We start from the raw sequence: 15,332 nt of genomic DNA, 5'->3' as shown, positions 1-15,332 counted from the left end.
TTTACGAATTTTATAAAATTTCATGTTCTTATGTAACATTAATCAGTCATTTTGACAATGTTGGCATAAGGTGCCGAGGACGAACATTTGAGTATATACGGAACTTTCTGCGAAGTGAGTCTCATGGACGACAATTCACCACAATTTTGGTAAAATTAATGTTGAAATGAAGAATATATTTCAGTCTAATGTTAGTGCAAAATATCATTAGGCCTTTGTAATCACCGCACGACGCGCGACTAACATGGCAACTAACACGCTTGTGGGTAAATCGTCACGTACGCTGACGGTTTATGGTCTGGTTGCTATGGTTTTTGTGACGTTCAGCGTTTAGGGACGCACGTGCGCCTAGAATGTCGAAGCCAGAGTTATAACCTTTGATGTCCCGAGATGTGCGTCCTTTTGTTGAATTACCTTGTCCCCCATTAACATCATTTTAATTTTGACTGCATTTTAATATCTTGTTGTTTGTGGTCATGCTTATTAAGAACAAGCAGTAGGTCAAATGACATACGCCTTTTTTGAAAAGAACTAGTAAAATTCTGAACAGTGTTCTTATGTTTTTTTTTTGTTTTTTTTTATTTTGTTTTGTTTTTTCCGATTTCAGGCTCAAAACGTTGTTATTGTTCTTATTTTATATAATTTTCGAAAATAGAAAATTATCACTGTACAGCAGTAGCCTACTTTATATTACTCTACTGTATCACTGAGGGTATTACATCATATGTCACATCAATTGCACATAAGGTACCGCTACAGATAGGATTTGTTTATTAAACTTGAATGATGTTTTTTCTGATAAAATGAATCATTTATTTTTTATACGATTATAATATATATATTTATGTAATATTTTAGTAGAAGTGTCAATTATTTCTTAGTGGGGAGGCTCCAGGTGATTTATGCTGGTAGAAACAGGACCACAAGAGATCGGTTTTGGAAATAAATTTATTATTACTAACGCTCTCATGAGAGGAACATAATGCGAGAACAATCACTGGCACCTGTACAAGTCGTCACAAGGCAAAATCAGGTTACGGAGACTAAAATAATTAGGCCTACTTATTATTATGCCGATATTATTATTATTATTATTATTACACAACTGTACCACGTCTTCTTTCGTTCTGTCATTCACTTACGATATATTCACTCACTACAGGTCCATCTTCACTCAGTAGGCCTACTCAAACACTCAGGCAAACATCTTTCACTCACCCTTTTCTTTTTTCATTAAGTAACTCACTCACTCACTCCACAGGATCTGTTCAAATGTTTGAATGAACTACGATAATTTCTTACCCCTCTGTAGACTTCGCCAATCATACCGTTCCATATTCTATTATAAAGACCTATCCTTCCGAAATTGCCATCCGGGACCAACTCAATATCATAATCAAAATCAATCCCCTTCGCCGTGTTCTTGATTTCCTCCAATAGATCAACAATGAACCCTTGATAACGGTCATAATCTTTGTAGTCTTCAAACGATTGAGTCTCTCGTTTAGGACCGTATATTGGATCATTCTTCATCATCAGAAACGGCGGAACCTATTCCAAAGAAAACCCAACCAAATCACATGAAAACAGCACAACGGATACCTAATTGTTATACAATATAGGAAATATTACATGAACAAATAATTTGTTGGTCTTAACACTTAATTATCATTAAGATTATGAGAATAATTACGTGGAAAATTTGGTTTACAGTATATATATATAATATTGTCTTTCTAAATTTTGGTCATTGAATCCTACAGAAAAAAAATAAAATAAAAACCATTAACCATCATCATAAGTAAGCATCATCATTGATGTTATAATCACTACCGCCATCTTCATCATCATCATCGTCATCATCACATCATCATCATCATCATCATCATCATTATTATTATTATCACTGAATCTCCATTTGATTCTAATCCAAAAAAAATATCATCTGTGTGCCTACTATTTTTAAGAACACAAATGCCCCAACACTTTTAACTGGTTACACCTCTTAAAGGATCGGAATACTATATTATAGAGGGTAGGTATGAACTAGTGTCATAACAATACATTCACACTGTCCATGTTTATATTAAGCACAACATCATAGATGAAGCATTCCATAATGAGGCAGATTAAAAAAAAAACTTACCTCTATTGAAACTACTTTCAACGTTCGTCTTCCACCTTGTTCATATCGTGTTGTGTTAAAACGGCCTGAACTTTCCCATTTCATGTTAAACCGTTTCTCCCAGTGCTCCGGGTTCTGAACCCATTCCCCAAGCTGTAATCAAGCAATAGAAAACACATTAAGTAGTTTGAACTTTCCGTTTGTTGGCTTGGTATGCTGGGCTTGGAAATAATAAAGTTTTTGAAATTATGCCAAAAAAGTTTTTACAAGTACTGGCGTACTATGTATTATATTATTTCTGAGCGACAGAAAGAACCGCAAATTTCTGAGCCCGAACTGGTAAGTCTTGGAGGTTTTTACTTCAGTCATCTACAACAACACCAATATCAAAAGCAATAACAAATATAATTATATTAATAGGCCTGTTATAATAATAATTGTGATATTGATTATAAGAATAATGACTATAATAGTAAGGCTATACGAAAACTTACTAGCTGATCCAAAGCCCGCCCTCTACCACTTTGAACCATCAGAGAATAGTTAACTCGATCGCCATTTTCGTTAAAAGCAATATTTCCTGACAGACCTTCAAAATTATACTGAGGAATTATAAATATGAAACTGTTGTATGTATATAAAAGTATAGCATAGCATATTAAAGTAAATTATTGTCGACAACATTGTTGTTTTCATCATTACAATAATGAAGTCATCAGTTACCCATAAACTCCAATTAGTCGGTCGGCGGTTGAGTGGAGGTCAGGTGTTCAGCCGACTGATCAATCGCCAATTAATTAATTAGTAAATAATTCGATCAATCTATCTTCTAAAATACTAAAAAAACCTGGAACTAGCAGACAGAATAACAACTATGTACTACCACATAAACCACGCGTGAAAATAATTATAACAAATAAAAATTACGGTATTGTCTAATGTGCAAGTATATTTTGTTTTTGGCAATATTTTCTTTTATTCCAATTTAAACCAAACAACCTGTTTATCAGGTTTTTCTTATGTGTGTGTTACTTATAATAGGTAGTCAACCTAATAAAGTTGAAGATGAAAAACATTTACTCTATGAATGTGTAAATGCCCAAATTGTATGGGACTCAATTAATAGATTAATCACACCAGTAAATATAACATTTGATTATAACTTGAAGAAATAAACAGTATATAAATAATTTCATTACTGTAGGTTCATTCTGTTTGTATAAAGCAAAAATTTTGAAATCTCTGAAATAATATATATTGATGTTTGTGTGTGTACCTGTATGTATATATGTGTGTATATATAAAAATATATTTGTGTGTATGTATATGTGTGTGTTTGTGTATGTATGTGTATGTCGGGGTGTATGTATTTAAATGTGTATATATGTGTATATATATATGTATATATATAGATATATATAGATATATATATATATATATATATATACATGCACTATGGTTTTTTTTTTTATCAATATTCACTATTGATATTTTCTGCGGTTAAAACTGATTATAAAAATAATAATAATTTGATAGTACTGTTGTCATTGAATTATATAAATATTTAAAAAAAAAAAGAAAGGAATGAAAAGAACTTGGAAAAAAGGAAATATTGTATTGTTCCTTTTTAATGAAGATTGTTGAAATAAATGTGGTGGTTACGCTACGAAAGAGAAAAAAAATACGTAGTCGACCCATCATTCCATTGCCGTAAAATCTGTTTAAAAACTCAGTTTTAATGTAATTCCTAATTTGTTTTTATCTGATCGTACTCATCCACTTTTTTGAATGTTATAGTTTATGGCAAGTTTAGATAATAATATGTCATGTGGCATTTTTTCAAATGTCTTGATTATATTTAAGAATAGAGCACCAATGATACAAGGTTTACGGCTATCCAGACACTTTACACACTGATAAATAACATTGGTTAATTGTGTAACGTATGATTTATTTTTTGTGAACCCATGCTGATTTGGGCTCAGGAAACAGTTATCATGAAGGAAATAATTCAGATGTTTAACTGAAATTTTTTCCATGATTTTTGCAAATTATGGAAGTTAAAGCAACTGATCTGTAATTTTCTAAAAGAGATTTATCTCAAGATTTAAAAACTGGTATAACATGAGCACACTTCCAATCCTTTGTTCTCCAAGGCTAAGTGATATGCGGAACAAGAACAGGTCCTAGAGATCCATTCATCTTTATAGAAGAAATTGCTTGTGTAACGTCGTCAGTGGTAAGTTAACATCAGATAATACCGGGATTGGAAGTGTGCTCGTAGACAGATCCTTAAAGTTAAACAAAGAGTTAGAAACATTAAAAACAGAAGTAAAATACAGGTTAACACCATTTACAATGTCATTATTTTATATACTGGACAAAAACGATTTATTACAAGAATTAAAAAATGTATTATGTATATTAAAGGATTTTTTTTTTTCTTAACAAAGGCCCCAAAACGCTTTTTATTGTCACTAGATTTAAATAAGTTGTTTACGAACTCTTTATATTTCACTTTGTTTCTAACTGTATTATAGTCACACCATTGCTCAGATGAGCCCGTTTACGCTTCTTTTGTAAAAGTCTCTTTAAAAATGTGTTTAGTAATCCACGGGCTATTTGGTTTTCTTACTTTCCCAGAGATGGATGGTATGCTGTCTTTAACTGCAGCCTCTAAAATATTTAAAAATAACCATTCCACGATTCATTGACATAACCAACATTTAATTAATGTGTTTAGTAATCCACGGGCTATTTGGTTTTCTTACTTTCCTAGAGATGGATGGTATGCTGTCTTTAAATGCAGCCTCTAAAATATCTATAAAACAAAAAACCATTCCACGATTCATTGACATCACCAACATTTCAAAAAGCTGACCACGGCACTAAGTGTAGCAAGTTGTTAAGATGGTGGAAGTCTCCCTTATTATACTGAAGAAAAAGGTGTCATTGTGCTTTTAGATGGCAAGTGGATGCAGGCGTCAATTTTGAATTTTAATGTCAAGGCCAAATGAGTTTCCCCATTGTGGGAAATAAAGTTTTATTGAATTGATTTTATTGGGTAGACTCTTCGATGTATGTATGTGATGTTTTATACTTTATATTAATAATAATTTATTGTAATACAAACAATTTCAGCACATGGCTGTCGTCTTGTAGCGTTATTATACCCAAATAATAAAACATATATATAATTTCAGCTTAAGTTTATTTTATTCAATTGAGTTGTTATAGTATGTGTAAAATAAAACAAAACAGTTAACAAACAAATCCATGGACATACTTGATTATCATAAGTGGATACTTACATATCTAGTATCGTTGTATAACTTTTTTACATTTGGTTTACTGGTATGATAGCTGGAAGGACATGGCTGAATCACAGCAGATGTGTACACATTCAAGGGCTCATGATTCAGTTGGTCCTCCCGATATTTTCTCAATCCATAACCGGTGGTCAGAACGGCATCGTATGCTAGCCTGTACTGTAGCGGCCACTCGTGAAGGATGGCTTGTTGATCGCTGAATGATGGCAGCGAATACTGCCACTCTGTCGTGTAGTTCATCATAAAACGAGTCAGGTACACCCCCTGGTCCTTCAGTCGTTCTCTAAGGTTGCGCTGTATTACTACATCCTATGATTAAACATTTGATTTGTATTTTAATAGAGCCTGTTCATTCTGGGGAACATGACTGGGACAGGATGGAGGACATGTCCTCCCCCACCCCCCATATATTGTTTTTAAAGTTTGGTGGTATCCCCACTTTTGGCCGCAATGTAATTTTAAGTCAAGAATATAAAATGAACTGTGCAAATGACACGAGATCTTAAGGAAAGAGCGTTCTGCAGCAGTTCTATGCCGTTAAATTAAAATCAATAACTTACAACTCTTGTACATGGTAAATATGATGTTAATGACATGAAACAAGCTTTTTTTTTGTTTTTTTTTCTATTAAAAAAAAATTTCTGATTAAAAAACCACGTGGAATTTGTTTGAGCTTAATTTTGAACTACTATCATGGTGATGAGATGATGAAGAAGTTTACTATAATGTGTAATTTCCAGCCATCTAGTTGTAGGCCTACTATTTCTTTAATTTTTCGCCCCTCAGCAGCCCTGGTGGCGCTAATATGGGTGTGGAATCACGACTGCTCCAGCCTCACAACTTAAACTGATCTGCGACCTTGAGCTCATTCAGTAGTTAGCCCATGGAGGTCGATTAATACCGGTATCCTATAATTTGATAGGAGATAGGCCCACTGGAGATTTAGCAGAGGGTGATGATCCGGAATTCAGAGTTTTTTTCAAACGAGGGGGGTGGAGGGGGTGCACAACAGTTTCAGAATAGATAAGTGAGTAGCACATAACATTAAAATGCAATTTTTTTTAAAATTAGTGACAAGACCGGGGAGCACGTGCCAATTTGCCCAACCCCCACCACTCCACTGGATCCGCGCCTGTCTTGTATTACTTACCAAATGTCCCACAATCCAATGGTACTTTCTTGTCAGTATTCCCCTTTCAAGTCCTCCTTTGATGATATCAAGACTCGCCTTCTCAGTTGCCGTGAAAAGAAATATATTGACGTTATCCTGACTGAGAATCGCCTGCGCCAAAGCGTCCATGTCTCCCTCAAACGATTGATAAGTTACGTTGAACTTTTGCGAATAAGCCCAGGTCCTGATTGGCATGAAGTTATTAAACACTGCAAATAAGAAGTTGTTAACGTATGTGGTGATTTCTAATAGGTTACTATCCACACACTTTTTTTTTGTAGTTGTATTCGGAGAACGCGCCACTTTTCATAAAACCCATCAGTTATTATAGATAAGGACATAAAACTAAATGAGAAGATGATTCTGCAAGCATGTTGCCGTACTACTTACTTTCGCCATGATCATAAATGACTGTCCATTTGCGCCATTTGTAATACTTCAAAACGTCCATGTAGAAATCGTTCATATCGTCTGCCATCGGATACATCTTGAAGGCTCGGGACCCGGTTCCTGTTTGACCAGGGTCTATTGACATGATCGGCCCTTCAGTTGCTTTGCTTATATACGATGCGATGTCAGAACATCCGGGGCACACGTCTTCTGGGACGATGAGGTACGTAGGCCTGTCCTCTTTTATTGTATCACAAACTAGTAAAAGAAATATTTAAATTATTATTATTATTATTATTATTATTATTATTATTATTATTATTATTATTATTATTATTATTTTTATTATTATTACAGCCGTATTATTGTTATCATCATCATTAGTATTATCACTAAATTACCGTTATCTGCAACGGGGTTCTGTTTTTCTTTGTTATACCAGAATAAAATTAATAAAAACAAACAAACAATATGCTCAATTCAAAAGGGTATAAATGAACTTATTGTATATTTTATTATTATTATTATTATTATTATTATTATTATTAATTATTATTATTATTATTATTACTACTACTCATCATCATGAATATTATTCCTTTTTTTCTGGGAGAGCACATCTCGCAGTGGTTCCGCTTTTTCTACTCCCTGGCTCACCTAATAATTCATTATAATTATGTTTGTGAATGTCTGATTTTTTGTATTTGTAATGTTTTATATTTTTACTTGTATAGCCAGAATGAATGAAATAAAACAAAACTCATTATTATTATTATTATTATTATTATTATTATTATTATTATTATTATTATTATTATTATTATTATTATTATTATTATTATTATCATTATTATTATTTGTTTTTCGTTAATTCTCGAAATAATTCACCTCTTAAAACACGCGTTTGCCTTCAAATCGTAGACCTTGGTCTTTGAACACGGCAGATTCCATGACCAAAAACAACTCTATTTATAGAGCATCACGTAGGCCTACTTGATTTCACTCATGTACTTTATGATATCGTCACTGATACATGAATGTTAAATTATGTCGGTCTACGCTTAATAATGCCAAGGCCTTTAAGCCCATTAATACCACGGTCATTGGACCTAGGATCTAATCACCACAGTACAGAACACTATATTCAGCTGATTTGGGAGTATTCTGTGCAGTCGCGTATGCTGGAGGAAAGAGGGACTGATGGGGGAGGTGATTAGGGAAAGAGAATCGATGATTAAGTGAGTGAGGTTTTTTTTTTTCAAAATAAGTTGATAACTACATATTCTGTTTGCTCCGAACATTTCAGTGGGTGAGGGACGACAGAAAGAAGGGGATTTTTTTTAATGAATGAAGGGGAAATGTGTTGTGGGTGAAATTCACTCACCGCACCCTAGATGTACCACTGAATCAATAATATTGTAGCTATCAGCCCATTATTGGTATTCGAACCTACCAGATGCTTACGTAGGTATAGAGATAGAGGGGGCGGAAAAGCCAGAGTTAAGCTCAATGAAGTAGCCAGCTATTGGCACAGTTGGGACAGTACCCCACAATTATTCTAATAAGTCCACAAAGAATGGGTCCAAATTTTCAAAAAAGGGGTCCAAATTATGCAGTATCATGCGTAAAATGAGTTCACTTTTCGGAACGTGGGTCCATTACTCAACGACATAATTATCGCGTCGTTTATGTTCAACGATGAGCGCATTTTTATCGTGTTGTTATCGTGTCTAGTGTAAACAAGGGCGTTGATCCCTGGTTGAAAGTGTTAAGAGGGGGGGGGGGGGGGGGGGGGGGGGGCGAATTGCAAAATAAGAAGATCTTGGGTTCCAAGCTCCGGCTGGGGGGTCAGAGGGGGCGAAATCGCCAGAGGCTTCGGAATCTATAGCTTTTTACAAGTATTTTTTTTAATTATTTTATAATTAATATTTATTTTCACACTACATTTTCGAAATATAGTGGCGGACCAGTAATTTGAGATGGGGAGGGGGGTTGGGCATTGAGGAACTTCATGGTTGGGTTGAGGAAAGAACATTTATAATTATGGCACCTCTAGTTTGCCGGAAATGGCACTCTCACACTTAAATTTGAATATCTCTTTTTCTCCACTGTTAAATATTCAAAAATTTAGGAAGGGTGGGCCAACTGGGCCCCCATGAATCTGCCTATAAAATACTCATAATTTTTTTTTTTTTACAATTTATCCAGGTAATCATAATCGCGCTCACATATATTTTGTGCAAATTTACTTATGATTTCTAGGCTATTGATTAGCTTATACACATCTAGATGTGTATAAGAGACAGATATTGAAGGGCTATGCTTGATATGACTTAAACATCATGTTAGTAGTGAAATGAGGCAATGTAAAAAGAATTGTTTCGATTTCTGTTTTCACAGAATCTTGAAAACTGAGCAATTCTAGAATTATTTCTAATGACTTGTGGAATTAAACACATACATATACCTTAAACTTTCAAGTTAATTTAATAAAACAAAATACAAAAAACGTTCACAATTTATTTATTACGAAACAAACTTTTGATTTTTGTTTTCATAAAGCAATGAAAAAAACATTAGCCAACTTGTTTTGTAATGGATATAGAAGCTGTAATTGCTTACATCTTGCGATTTATTGTGGTTAAAGTCAATGCGACTTTGGTTTTCCAATAAATTCAGAAAGGCACACGGGACCATAACTAAACATTCTAAACTATTTTGGTCAGGGTAAATAGGGACAGCATTATCATACGTCGCTGTAAATCAGATTTGACATGGTACTGTGCACGGTATAATAAGGTGCTCGTCTATTATATTTGTACATTCAGTAGTCATTGACCTTAAGTAAAACAGTTACTGTTTTAATTTTATTTGCATTTGCACTTTGCAAAAAGTATAGATGAAAATAGGCATTTAATGTGTTATGCCCTATTACAAAATACGACAGACTTTTACAAAATACGACAGACCAGTTTATTAGAAAATACGTCAGCTCTGTTATTACAAAATACGACAAGGTTTGTTACAAAATACGACAAGGTTTATTACAAAACACGACAGGTATTACAAGATACGACAATTAGGGCCTATTACAAAATACTACGTAACAAACGTTGTTACGGGGCGCGCCGCCTGGCCTTGGTAGACTGTAGGCTATCATGGCCTACAAATAAAAACATATTAATAATATTAATGGTCAGCTGCGTCGTGGCTAAATTCTATCAAAGCTATCACAGTACAGAGAGGTCGGGAAATTGACCTGTAAATAGGTAATTTTGATAAATTTGGAAAAAAAATCCTTCTCTCCCCAAACTTTATCATATCGGAGGCCTAACTTTATTTAAGTCTCAATTTAAGCTTATATAACTTTTTCACAAGAACCAAAGTATGCCAATGGCAAACCATCCCCACCCCGGCCTACATTGTTTTCCAACAGTAATTTAGGCCAACTATAGGCCTATAGTTTAAACTCCTATAGGCCTACTTCCTGAAAGGTTAAACTTTAAATAAAGTACGTTCAGACCTAGGTCTAAATGAAGTGAACATTTTCCATGCATATTGTTGCTGATATTAGTAGGTTTCGAGAAAGATTTTGACAGTTTGTCACTCTAATTTATATTCAAAATCTTTGAAGAATAAAAGTTCGGTTAACCTTTCAATAATATGGGTTACACTTTTTTTTTTTATAAGAACACATTTTATAAGAACACTGAGGCTGAAATTGCTTAAAAATTAAAAAACAAAATAAGAACAAATTGAGGCTGAGGTAAAATGTCAAATGATATTTTTATTTCAGAAAACTAAAAAAAACCCCCAAAAATCATATCTGTACCTTATGATGGTGTGATTATGTAATACCCTCTATACAGTAGTACCTACCTGTCGTTCAGGGTCATTTTTAAGGGCCTTTTTTCTAGGGCCTTTTTTCTAGGGCCTTTTTTTCAGGGGCCATTTTTTCAGGGACCATTTTTTTCTATATTTGAAACGTATGTAAAAATAAGAACATTTTCAGTCCGAAATCGGCCGAAAAATAAGAACACTGAGCCTGGTTCTTATAAAAAAAAAAAAAAAATTACACCGTACTCGCGCGAATAAGCGGCCTGTTTGAATAAGCGCCCCTCAAAAAGTGCAAAAATTATTTTTAAGCGCCCGGGTGATTATTCGCACGAGTACGGTAATTTAGTTCCTTATACTAATAAACTGGTTATTATCAGGTTCCTGCGATGTCACAAAGGAACGCGCTGTATGTTACTGTAGATTCATTATTTCTTCTTCATTATATCTTAGGCCTAACATCGTACAGTAATATTCATCACATATATCCCAAAACTCAAATTTATTTATTTATGTTTTAATATACTGTATTGATGAACATCAGATCAAATATTATTAGGACAAGTTACTGTATTATAAAGGTGAATATTACGTAGTCGAAATACCCCATAAATCAATAAAATGGACATTTTATAAATATTGATATCCAGATACTGTAACAAATAATAATGTAGGGCCTAGTCAGATGAGAGAACACTTTAATTACAATTTCACTGTTACTTGGTCAGATTGCGCTAATAAAATGTTATGGATAAGAAGATTTGTAATCAAATCCAAGCGCGGTAGGGTTGCAGAATTCTGACTGAAAAATAATATTAAGCATGCCAAATCCTGGTGGTTTAAAAACAAAACAACGCGAAGTAGTGTCAGAATGATCCCTAATTTCTACCCCACCTATTATACTCCTACACTTTTGGAATCCTTTGGGGTCGGCTTTACACACTTAATAATTTGGGTGTCCCCTGAATAGGAGTTGGTAGTAGTGTTGAATGATGTACTTCTCTTGTTTCGTGGCCGAAGAGGTGTTCACTTAATAGGGTCTCCCCTTAATAGAGCTGTCCCAAAAAAAGGGGGTTCTTCTGTATATTGAAAGCAAATTGTTCAATTGGAATCCCTTGCAGTCTCTATTCTAAGGTAATGACCCATACCATATCCTGATAAAACGGTACGGTAACTTCTGTTAAATGTCACGAAGCAGTTTAGATCCTAACCATCACAACCACTAGATCCATTTAATCTATTTTTTCATCATCCGCAATATTCTCCATACTAGTCATTTTTACTGAACCCCGAAACCTTTAAATATTGGGTTGGTGTCTGGCGGAGGATAGTTTTCTACCATACAGTAGTACTGTATTTAGGATTGTGTCTGATAGGGGATAGCTTTACAATAGTACCGTAGTTTAAGCCATTACAATCACAATATCAATTTTCAAGCCCAGAAACATTCACTCAGAAATACCGGGATGGTGTCAGGCTGAGGATAGGTTATTACCTGATATTGTCATCTAGTCTACTCTATTGATAATATTTCTGTTTATTTGTGAGCGGACCCGTGCAATAATATTTCAATGTAAAACATTGTACAGGTAACAAAAATTACACTGAACTGAATATACTGAATATGATATTACAATAACTTGAAGGAAAGGGGTCCGGACGAATAATTTGATTATTTTTGATAAGAGATCCAGTTGTTGATTCTGCTTAGGAAACAATTCTATAAGGTTTAGAGACTTCTGTCCAAGACCAGTGGCGTAAATTGGACCTGTGGCCAGGGGCTCCACTCGAGAAAGCTTCGCATTGTCGTAAAGAGCCCTACACACCTTGGCGGAAAGAAAAACCACTGATCCTTAAAAGAAAAACAATCTATATAGTTTGTGGGCTCCTAAAATCAATTAAAGGTCTATAAAATCCCTAAATTGTTAAAGCTTTCGGGACTTCACCCTTAGAAACCTTTCTGGCGCCACACCTGCAAAATATTATACTATAATAAAGAGGTTCCAAAATAGGATCATTAGAAAGTTTTGGGAACATGTTTTAGTTGGGCAATATTTTATGTAGTGTTTTGATAATTTTGAAGAAACATTTTAAAAGTTAATTTGTTTACTGTGATGTTTAATGTGATTATTATACGAATAAGACAAGTGCGGCTCTAGATACACGGTTTGACATGCATAAGCAAAAAGCTTAAAAACTGTATATTTAATGTATTTTTAGTTTGTAAAGTTAACAAGTATATGTTGTTATTCTAGAGAAAAGTATACCGCATTAGTTGATAATGACATTTTTTTCTATATTGTGTGCCGTAGATATGTTTTATGATCAATGTACATAAACTTTCGAAATGTGTATACGTTTAATTTTAAATTTTAAAGTATTTAAGCCTTATAGTTATACTATATGAAATGTACTAATAATAAACAAAGAAACATTACACTAAGAGGATTAGTTGACAATATTGGTGAAGCAGATCGAATGTACTGTTATATTTTTAACCGAACTACACTGTAAAAACAGCGTAGAGCATTTAAAAACAAAGCTCCACTCAATGTTGTCCCGGTTTTGGTGGTGTGTTGGTCCTTGAAGTCACTCTTTCACTCTTTTTTCACTCGTTTGTATTTAGAGAGTAAACGTGTTTAGACATAGCTTAATATATTTAGGATCTTGACGTGTTTAGCATTCGATGTGCTTAGGTGTTTGACATCATGATGTCAAATACCTAAACACATTTAATTTTAAACACGTTTGAAACCTAAGCATATTAGGCCTGGCTTTTAAACGTGTCATTAAAACAGGACAGCATTGCGTGGAGCTCGACGCTGATTTTACAGTGTCTTGAAATACCAAAAAGACCGCCTTCGGTTTTTAAATTAAATATTGGTGTTTAAAGTTTGTGGGTTAACATGGTCACTTTATATTAGGCCTATATATTCGCTTGTTGTTACTGTTTGTTGTTATTATTGAACATAACGCATTTGAATCAGCGGCACTAACTGTAGTGATGCGTTCCACTAAAAATTATGTATTTTCTACACAATTGTAGAATCTATAATCATTAAATTAGAATCTAGAGCTTGGCCCACTAACTAAATTGTCTATTTTTTCTCGTCGGAGGCATCGGCACTCTGTCGGAGACATTGGACCACCTGCAGGGTAAATCCTGACACCACCCCTGTTACGATGACTGTTATGATTCTATCGAATCTTCTAATAGACAAATTGAATAAGTAATTGCTGGACAACTGTACAGTATGTTTTGCACGATTCGACAATTATGCAAGTACGAAAATGCAATATTTCCCCGAAATTGGTTTTATAGACGGTGCCCTGCCTGATACTCAAGCCGTCAGTCGCAGATAAAACAATGAATTTGTGAAATTGATGACAAATGACCGGATTAGTTCCATTTATTATAATTTAATAGGCCTAACCAACAAAACTAGAATAATAATAATTTGTAAATAATAATATAGAAATCTATACAACGCCATTTGCCAAGGGATACAAGGCGCAATAAAAATAAATAAAAAAATAACAGATATCACAAATTACAAAATATAAAATTGCACAAAACCTGTTAATTTATTATTAGGCCTATGTAACTCATTAAATTGCCACAAATCAAGGAACCAGTTTGTTTTCATATGATCGCATTCGCTTTCCTAAAATATTGAAACTGTTTTAACTTGCAAACTGCAAGAAGGAGAATTAACAAATCTTCAATTTCATTTTACTTACCAATGGTAACGGTTTTAGCATCGGTAGACAATATCAAGAGCAAAACAACCAAAAGGACAACATTGTATTTTGCCATCCCCGACATAATTCAGTTGACAGTGTTACGAAACCTAGGTTCTTTATTAGTTAGGTGTCAAGAAGTCTATGCAACGTATAACTATTATCTAGTGACTTTAGAGCAAAAAATTTAAACACGCCCACGAGTAACATGATTTACAACCATCGAGCCTAACGAACTCAGAAAGCGCCACCACAACATCAAAAATAAATACAGAAAAGCTAGCATTAAAGAAAATTATTATTTCAAAAAATAAATTCAAGAGCACAGATCGGTATTCTTGAAGGTAAACGGTTGTCAAAAGTGGAGAAGCCCATCATTTTATAGGGACAGGATACCATTTTAGCAAGACTTACCTAAGTGGGAAAAAGGCTATATGATATTTAACTACACTACTAGAAATAGTACGTTTATGAACGTTTAAATACTGTGATATTTCATTTCAAGCAGTACAGTTTAGAATGAATTAATTTTAAATATCAAATACATTCTTACCAAGTTCTTGTAATACAGTTCTTAGGTTGTTTTTACAAATATACATGTTCTTTTTTTACATGACTTATTTGTTTATATATACTTTTTAATATTTATGTATAGGCTTATGTATATTCATTACTTATATATATATATATATATATATATATCAAGGTAGCCGTTAACACTGTTAAATCATATATAAATCAT

The 15,332-nt window shown here is 33.8% G+C and overlaps 1 protein-coding gene across 1 annotated transcript in view; it reads right to left on the bottom strand.

Annotated features, from left to right (window-relative positions):
* LOC117111472 (glutamate receptor 2-like) overlaps positions 1-15,332 on the bottom strand; it is a 39,934-nt gene that overhangs the window by 3,112 nt on the left and 21,490 nt on the right. Inside the window, exons 2-7 of the mRNA XM_033254397.1 lie at positions 7,016-7,273; positions 6,605-6,834; positions 5,437-5,763; positions 2,620-2,727; positions 2,147-2,278; positions 1,303-1,551 (exon numbers count right to left, since the gene is read on the bottom strand). Coding sequence (XP_033110288.1) covers positions 1,303-1,551; positions 2,147-2,278; positions 2,620-2,727; positions 5,437-5,763; positions 6,605-6,834; positions 7,016-7,273 — 1,304 coding nt within the window. The remainder of the gene's footprint in view (positions 1-1,302; positions 1,552-2,146; positions 2,279-2,619; positions 2,728-5,436; positions 5,764-6,604; positions 6,835-7,015; positions 7,274-15,332) is intronic.

This window comes from Anneissia japonica, unplaced genomic scaffold (assembly GCF_011630105.1).
Source record: "Anneissia japonica isolate Jap-2015-1 unplaced genomic scaffold, ASM1163010v1 scaffold351_len699533_cov169, whole genome shotgun sequence".
In the NCBI taxonomy this organism is placed as follows: Eukaryota; Metazoa; Echinodermata; class Crinoidea; order Comatulida; family Comatulidae; genus Anneissia; species Anneissia japonica.
The sequence above is the reverse complement of the archived record's forward strand: the minus strand, read 5'-3'. Positions and strand labels throughout refer to the sequence as shown.